Below are 8957 nucleotides of genomic sequence, written 5' to 3'. Positions count from 1 at the left end.
TATTTTACTGATCATACAAAAAAAATAACATATTATATAAATAAATGTAAATAATACTAATCAATTGTTTGGTTGTCATATAACAATAATGAGCTCAGCAAATGCATTTAATGTAATACATAGTTGCAGCTTTATCGTGCACGAATACCGAGGGTGGACTAATAAATACATACAAGGTTAAGTTAATAAAAGTTGCCGATAATTAAGTGTTGTTGCACACGCGTGTGACACAGTCTTGGCTGAGTCTGGGGTTGTGGAATGTCAGCAGACTGCATTACTCCACGCATGCATATTTATATAAATATATAGACTTCCACGCCACGGGTGCAGAACTAGGAAACGAGGAGACATGAGTACTCGCAAGGCCACTTTACTGGATCCCGGCTACCCTCCGTTTACTATGGTGCGTATGACTTTGCACGGCGTGTGTGTGTGTGTTTCGGGAACATTGTGTCTCTATACATTGCGCTCGCATGAGCAAGGGAGGGGCTGCGAAAGTGACGGATAGAATGAATGCAAAGAGCCAAAAGAACACTTCCTGTTGATGCAAAAATTGCAGCAGCAACTGTCTGACACATCTGGACTGGAGCGAGGGGGGGAGGCCTGGCCGTGGCTGTTAGCGAACCGCGAAGGGGGAATATGGACAACGTTTAGTGTTATAATCTGCAGCACGGTGAGTCGGGTGGTTTTATGTTATTTTATATGTGTGTTATTGTGGCGTGGACGCACGGTCACGCCGGTGTGTGTCCGTCTTACTTTCAGTAATAGGTGGCACTCGCCATGCTAGCGGGCTAGCCCATGCTAGCGTTAGCCACCCGCGTTGGTTTACATGGGATGGTTAGCATGTAGCATCATAGCTACTTCATATGACAGCCGATCTTTTACTTCAAGTGCCTTTGTTCGACGACGTTGCTTAAAACGTGGAAAGGCTGGTAAAGCGTGTGTAGACTGGGGGGAACTCGATGTCAAGGTTGTGCACGTTGAGTTTTTTTATATAAGCGAGGTCCGTGAGAAAGTCAGGCGTTTTGGCTAAAAAAAAATAATGCAGGCTGAGCTAGCTGGTATAGTTAGCAAATGTTCGCATTTTGCTTAAAAGACGTGGAGAAGCAATGCAGATAATGATATGGTCAATTAATTTAGTACAGTGGTGCAGGCGACTTGCAATAATCACGCGGGTGGGATTTGGGGTTTGGCATGGTCTACCCTGCACCAGTGGAGAAGGGAGACTCCCATTTCTTAGTTGGCTATGAATAGAATGTTGTAAACGAGATTAAAAGTTTTGACTCTGCAAACATTTACACTCCTTTTTATTAACACTACAATTTGCACACGATGACATGGGGCATGACGTTTTCATTAAATGTGATACTTTTTTGCGTGATCTAGCGGTAGTTTTTTGCGCGATCTAGCAATACTTTTTTGCGAGATCTCGCGATACTTTTTTGCGAGATCTCGCGATACTTTTTTGCGAGATCTCGTGATACTTTTTTGCGCGATCTAGCGATACGTTTTTGCGAGATCTCGCCATACGTTTTTGCGAGATCTCGCCATACGTTTTTGCGAGATCTCGCCATACGTTTTTGTGAGATCTCGCCATACGTTTTTGCGAGATCTCGCTATACTTTTTTTTGAGATCTCGTGATATTTTTTTGCGAGATCTCGCTATATTTTTTTGCGAGATCTCGCAAAAGGTTTTTTTCCTATGTCAGTGAAAAAAGTATTGGGAGATCTTGCAATACTTTTTTGCGCGATCTAGCGATGCTTTGCGAGATCTCGCGATACGTTTTGGCGAGATCTCGCGATACGTTTTGGCGAGATCTCGCCATACGTTTTTGCGAGATCTCGGCATACTTTTTAGCGAGATCTCGCGATACTTTTTTGCGAGATCTCGCTATATTTTTTTGCGAGATCTCGCAAAAGTTTTTTTTCCTATGTCAGTGAAAAAAGTATTGGGAGATCTCGCAATACTTTTGCGCGATCTAGCGATGCTTTGTGAGATCTCGAGATACGTTTTTGCGAGATCTCGCGATACGTTTTGGCGAGATCTCGCGATACGTTTTGGCGAGATCTCGCGATACGTTTTGGCGAGATCTCGCGATACGTTTTTGCGAGATCTCGCGATACTTTTTTGCGCGATCTAGCGATACTTTTTTGCGAGATCTCGCCATACATTTTGGCGAGATCTCGCCATACGTTTTTGCAAGCTCTCGCCATACTTTTTTGCAAGATCTCGCAATACTTTTTTGCGAGATCTCGCTATATTTTTTAGCGAGATCTCGCAAAAGTTTTTTTTCCTATGTCAGTGAAAAAAGTATTGCGAGATCTCTCAAAAAGTAAAACATTTTTTCCCCCTCCATGTCCCTTTAGCGCCGCGACTGATGCACACACCTGTTTGTCATTTCACCTGTCCAGTGTCAAGGTGCACTGGGATAGGCTCTAGTAGATTTATGCTGCTTTAACATCTGCTGACTGAAGCCTTGCTTTTGAAGAGTCCTCCATCAAGTCTTTTATTGGGTGCCAAACAATCATCCATGCCACACCCACTTCAAGTCCACTATTTTAGGGGACACGGCGGGCTCCGTGAGAAAGTCAGGCGTTTTGGCCCCCCAAAAAATGCAGGCTAAGCTAGTATAGTTAGCAAATGTTCGCATTTTACTTAAAAGATGTGGAGAAGCAATGCAGATAAATGATCTGGTCAATTAATTTAGTACAGTGGTGCAGGCGACTTACAATAATCACGCGGGGGGGAATTTGGGGTTTGGCATGGTCTACCCTGCACCAGTGGAGAAGGGAGACTCCCATTTCTTACAGTTGGCTATGAATAGAATGATGAAAAGTTTGACTCTGCAAACATTTACACTCCTTCTTATTAACACTACAATTTGTACACGATGAAATGCGGCATGGCGTTTTCGTAAAATTATGTGTTCCGAATTTGGAAGGAAGACAAGAGTCCCAAACGGAATTGATACAAGTACTGTACATCAATGTTTTTCTACGGAGCCCCTAAAGGGACATGGGTGGAAATAAATGTTTTGCGAGATCTCGCGATACTTTTTTGCGCGATCTAGCGATACTTTTCTGCGAGATCTCGCAATACTTTTTTGCGAGATCTCGCAATACTTTTTTTGCACGATCTCTCAATGCTTTTTTGCGAGACCTCGAGATACTTTTTTGCGAGACCTCGAGATACTTTTTTGCGAGACCTCGAGATACTTTTTTGCGAGATCTCGAGATACTTTTTTGCGAGATCTAGCGATGCTTTTTTGCGAGACCTCGAGATACTTTTTTGCGAGATTTCGAGATACTTTTTTGCGAGATCTCGCCTTACGTTTTTGCGAGATCTCGCCATACTTTTTTGCGAGATCTCGCGATACGTTTTTGCGAGATCTCGCCATACGTTTTGGCGAGATCTCGCCATACGTTTTGGCAAAATCTCGCCATACTTTTTTGCGAGATCTCGCAATACTTTTTTGCGAGATCTCGCTATATTTTTTAGCGAGATCTCGCAAAAGTTTTTTTTCCTATGTCAGTGAAAAAAGTATTGCGAGATCTCTCAAAAAGTAAAACATTTTTTCCCCTCCATGTCCCTTTAGCGCCGCGACTGATGCACACACCTTTTTGTCATTTCACCTGTCAAGGTGCACTGGGATAGGCTCCAGTAGATCTATGCTGCTTTAACATCTGCTGACTGAAGCCTTGCTTTTGAAGAATCCTCCATCAAGTCTTTTATTGGGCGCCAAACAATCATCCATGCCACACCCACTTCAAGTCCACTATTTTAGGGGACATGGCGGGCTCCGTGAGAAAGTCAGGCGTTTTGGCCCCCCAAAAAATGCAGGCTAAGCTAGTATAGTTAGCAAATGTTCGCATTTTACTTAAAAGACGTGGAGAAGCAATGCAGATAAATGATATGGTCAATTAATTTAGTACAGTGGTGCAGGCGACTTACAATAATCACGCGGGTGGGATTTAGGGTTTGGCATGGTCTACCCTGCACCACTGGAGAAGGGAGACTCCCATTTCTTACAGTTGGCTATGAATAGAATGATGAAAAGTTTGACTCTGCAAACATTTACACTCCTTTTTATTAACACTACAATTTGTACACGATGAAATGCGGCATGGCGTTTTCGTAAAATGATGTGTTCCGAATTTGGAAGGAAGACGAGTCCAAAGCGAAATTGATACAAGTACTGTACATCAGTGTTTTTCTACAGAGCCCCTAAAGGGACATGGAGGGGAAAAAATGTTTTGCGAGATCTCGCAATACTTTTTAGCGAGATCTCGCAATACTTTTTAGCGAGATCTCGCAATACTTTTTAGAGAGATCTCGCAATACTTTTTAGAAAGATCTCGCGATACTTTTTTTGCGAGATCTGGCAATAATTTTTTGCGAGATCTGGCAATAATTTTTTGTGAGATCTCGCGATACTTTTTTGCAAGATCTCGCCATATGTTTTTGCAAGATCTCGCCATACGTTTTTGCGAGATCTCGCCATACGTTTTTGCGAGATCTCGCCATACGTTTTTGCGAGATCTCGCCATACGTTTTTGCGAGATCTCGCCATACATTTTGCAAGATCCCGCAAAAAGGTTTTGCGAGATCTCGCAAAATGTTTGTTTCAGTGAAAAAAGTATTGCGAGATCTCGCAAAAAGTAAAAACAATTTTCCCCACCATGTCCCCTAAAGGGACATGGAGGGGAGTCTCGCAAAATATTTTTTCCCCTCCATGTCCCTTTAGGGCCTCTGTATTTGTCAACCTTTTTTGAGCCAAGTCACGTTTTTTTTCATTGAAAAAATGCGAAGACAAACCACCAGCAGAAAACATTTTAAAAAATGAAACTCATTAAGCCGATATTGACAGTAAAAAGTCGTTCTTGCAATTGTTGTATATGAATTTAAACCATAACCAACCATGCTCAACTATAGCTCTTGTCTCAAAGTAGGTGTACTGTCACGACCTGTCACATCACGCCGTGACTTATTTGGAGTTTTTGGGTGTTTTCTTGTGTGTATTGTTTTAGTTATTGTCTTGCGCTCTTATTTTGGTGGCTTTTCCTGTAGCAGTATCATGCTTCCTTTTTTAAGCGCTATTCCTCGCAGCTACTTTGTTTTAGAAATCAATACTATTTAAGTTGTTGCTATCTTTTGTTGATTGTCATGTCATGTACGGATGTACTTTGTGAACGCCGTCTCAGCTTCACACACTTTAAGTTTTTGCTGTCGTCCAGCATTCTGTTTTTATTTACTTTGCAGCCAGTTCAGTTCTAGTTTCGTTTCGCATAGTCTTCCTTAAGCTTAAATGCCTTTTCTTAGTAGCATCCCCCTTTTTTGTTTACTTTTGGTTTAAGCATTAGATACCTTTTTACCTGTCTGCTGCCTCCTGCTGTCGTCTGCGTATTGTGATCACAACAACAAACCATGTTCCCAACAACTACAAAGCAATTGGCTACCTGCTGCCACCTACTGTTATGGAAGAGTATAACATGGTTACTCTGCTGCACTGTAGACAGCACCGACATTTAAGAACAGCACACTATTTGCGGATTATAATTACTGGTTTGCAAAAAATATTTTTAACCCAATTAGGTGAAATTACATAATCTCAGCGGTTGAAAAACACTGCTGTACATCATATTACTAATATACCACATGGGATGGTTACACCAGCGGGTGTCGCTGTCCATTCATATCAATAGAGTTTTCAGGAAGAGCCATGTTTACACTGGTAAACAGTTTTTATACTTTTTGCCACATAGCCTCACCTCTTTCCCTAGATATGATACGCCTATTTGACTCTGCAAGTTATCTTCACCACTCCTTTTGGTTGGTGGACATATCTTTTGTTTCCAAACAGCTCCTTCATGGCCTCTTTTCTTGGTAAATACAACTCTCTGTATGCTATTATGTGGTGTTCTTATTCTGTATGGTGTGCAACCAATGTTCTTGTGATTCTGTGTGTGTGTTTAAGTTAGTGGAAGGAGTACCTTGATTGTATATTTGTGGTTCATTGTTACTCCCATTAGATTTGTCACACGTCCTTTGGGTTGCTCATAGTTCCACAGCTGTGGTTTGTGTTCTGTAATATGCTGCGTGCGTTCATAACTTGCTATATTTTTCGGACTATATAGCGCACTGTTACATGAGCAGCACCCACTAAATCGGGGTCAGCAGCCCGCTTCTCTCAAACGGCATGTGGCTTTTTAGTGCTGCCTTAGTGGCTCCCTGGAGCATTTTTAAAAAAGGATTGAAAATGGAAAAAGATGGGGGGAAAATTGTGTTTTTCTTTTAGTATGTTTTTTGTTTAAGGACAAACCTGACACAAACCTTCCCAATTGTTAGAAAGCCCATTGTTTAATATGTTTGTGTGTATGCTTCACTGATGAGAGTATTTGGTGAACATCATTTTGTCCTACTCATTTCGGCGGTTCTTGAACTCACCATAGTGTGGACTGTGACGCAACAGTTTGTTTACATGAAACACTTACACTCCTTCCTTGTCTCATTTTGTCCACCAGACGTTTTATACTGTGCGTAAATGTACAAAGGTGCGCTTTGTTGATGTTGATGTTGATGGACGGCGTGGCGAAGTTGGTAGAGTGGCTGTGGCAGCAATCGGAGTGTTGCTGGTTACTGGGGTTCAATTCCCACCTTCTACCTTCCTAGTCACGTCCGTTGTGTCCTTGGGCAAGACACCTCACCCTTTGCCTCTGATGGCTGCTGGTTAGCGCCTTGCATGGCAGCTCCCGCCATCAGTGTGTGAATGTGTGTGTGAATGGGTAAATGTGGAAATACTGTCAAAGCGCTTTGAGTACCTTGAAGGTAGAAAAGCGCTATACAAGTATAACCCATTTATAATTTATTATTTATTTATATGTTGATGTTATTGTTGGAGTGGTAATCAGGCATATTTGGTCAGTGCATGACTGCAAGGTAATTCATGCTAACATGCTATTTAGGCTCGCTGCATGTACATATTGCATCATTATGCCTCGTTTGTAGGTATATTTGAGCTCGTTTAATATCCTTTTACTTTTATTCTTTTTGTATATGGTTTAGTTTTGCATGTCTCATGACATTATCTGCAAGTAGTATTGGCTGCATTTCTGATAGTTGTTTGTGCCATTTTGTTCCAAACCACAGCAGACATTACCTAGCTTGCCAAAGATTGTAATAAATCTATTAAAATAAGACAGCTTGCTGTTTCCTTTAACTTGGACACACACATCTATACCTTTGGCCATTAAAAGCCAGTCATTTCCAGGAGTTATCTCACCTTCTGAGTAACCTCTGATTTACTAATTGTTTCCAATGTTGTAAAAATGTGTAGAATAAATATTAAATTTCAACATTTCTGTCAAGGAAGATTTGCTTCAGCCTGCGACACATAGTCATGTTGATAGTAGGTTAATAAAGCTATTATAGACACTTACATCATGTGTTGTCTTCATTATAACACTTATATAAGACTTTTAAAGTCATTTTGATAGTAGGCTATTATAGCTAATAGACACTTACGCCATGTGTTGCCTTCATTATAAGACTTAAATAAGGCTCTTCGTTTTTTGCGGCTCCAGACAGATTTGTTTTTTGTATTTTTGGTCCAATATGGCTCTTTCAACGTTTTTGTTTGCCGAACCCTGCACTAAATTAATAATAAAATACAATTGAAAAATATAGTTTTCCATATAAAAAAACTATATTTTTTAATATAGTTTCATTTCAACTAGTTTCAACTCATTTCACGTTGTGAAATGAGTTGTTTACACAGAAACATTTTGTTATTGTTTATTCACATACCTTATTTGTTTTTAAACGGTGCCTGTAAAACGGCTGATCAAACAAAACAGAAGTCATTGTCATGGACCCTGCTGCGGAAGCTAGCTCTTCAATCAGCTAAACATACTCAATATTTCCACAGTGACATTTTGATAAATTTAATGAGGAATTTGTGAAACTGAATCAATAAAAAAGAATGCTTTTGTAAGTTAATAATACTTACACAGACACTCTTAAAGGGAAACTGCATTTTTGGGGGGAATTTTGCCTATTCACAATCATTATGAAAGACATGACGACGGATGTTTTTTGTGCATTCTGAATATTAAATAAACGTAAATTAAAGTCCAATGGAAGCGCCACTATTCCGCCCATACAATCCGATAACCATTGAAAAAGTGTCAACAACATAAAGTTAAAAGTTAAAGTGCCAATGATTGTCACACACACTAGGTGTGGCAAAATTATTCTCTGCATTTGACCCATCACCCTTGATCACCCCCTGGGAGGTAAGAAGAGCAGTGAGCAGCAGCAGCGGTGGCCACGCCCGGGAATCAATTTGGTGATTTGTAACCAAATATTGGTGATGTTGTTATCATAAGCGCTAACGCAGACACACTATTTATTGCAGCGACATGATCACTTCCATGCGTCCCTATGTTTACTTTATCGAGTGGTCTGCTGTTTCCTCGCTTCCCTGCTCTTTGTAAGTTTATTGTAGATCATAAATCATGCCTCTCACCTGAAAAGTAGATGGCTGAGGATATAATCCGAAAAGTTGGGACATTTTGACAGCCATTTAGAACCTGGAACTGGCAAGAACGACACGAAAAGCGCTTGAAAATGGATGGATGGATGAAATTACTTCTCTTTTGCTGCCATTTGTGTGTTGTGTCTCACACTTCATGTTGTGTTCCAGAAGTCGGTTTGTCGCCTAACGTGTCCCGCTGACACTTCCGGTGTGGCAGTCTTGTCTTAATTAGCCTAAAGTTGTGTTGCTACTTTAAATGATTAGGTTGTGTGTTGTTTGTATTTTTATGGCTTTTGCAATCGTACTGTAACTGAAAGCGGTATTGTCTTGTGATTCTTGCGACGTTTGCGTTTGTTGTGACCTTTCTCGGCCAATGTCGATATCCGACGTTTTTTGTTTGGTGACGTCACAGAAGGTAAAAAT

The 8957-nt window shown here is 40.8% G+C and overlaps 1 protein-coding gene across 2 annotated transcripts in view; it reads left to right on the top strand.

Annotated features, from left to right (window-relative positions):
* The first annotated feature begins 209 nt into the window (after nucleotides 1-209).
* zbtb34 (zinc finger and BTB domain containing 34) overlaps nucleotides 210-8957 on the top strand; it is a 40038-nt gene continuing 31290 nt past the window's right edge. Inside the window, exon 1 of one of the 2 annotated variants that reach the window (XM_062051113.1) lies at nucleotides 210-403. In XM_062051113.1, coding sequence (XP_061907097.1) covers nucleotides 350-403 — 54 coding nt within the window. In that variant the 5' untranslated portion in view covers nucleotides 210-349. Of the gene's footprint in view, nucleotides 404-441; nucleotides 674-8957 lie in introns of those variants that run through there. The other variant, XM_062051112.1, reaches the window with a different exon arrangement.

Source organism: Entelurus aequoreus, linkage group LG06, assembly GCF_033978785.1.
Source record: "Entelurus aequoreus isolate RoL-2023_Sb linkage group LG06, RoL_Eaeq_v1.1, whole genome shotgun sequence".
Lineage (NCBI taxonomy): Eukaryota > Metazoa > Chordata > Actinopteri > Syngnathiformes > Syngnathidae > Entelurus > Entelurus aequoreus.
The sequence above is the reverse complement of the archived record's forward strand: the minus strand, read 5'-3'. Positions and strand labels throughout refer to the sequence as shown.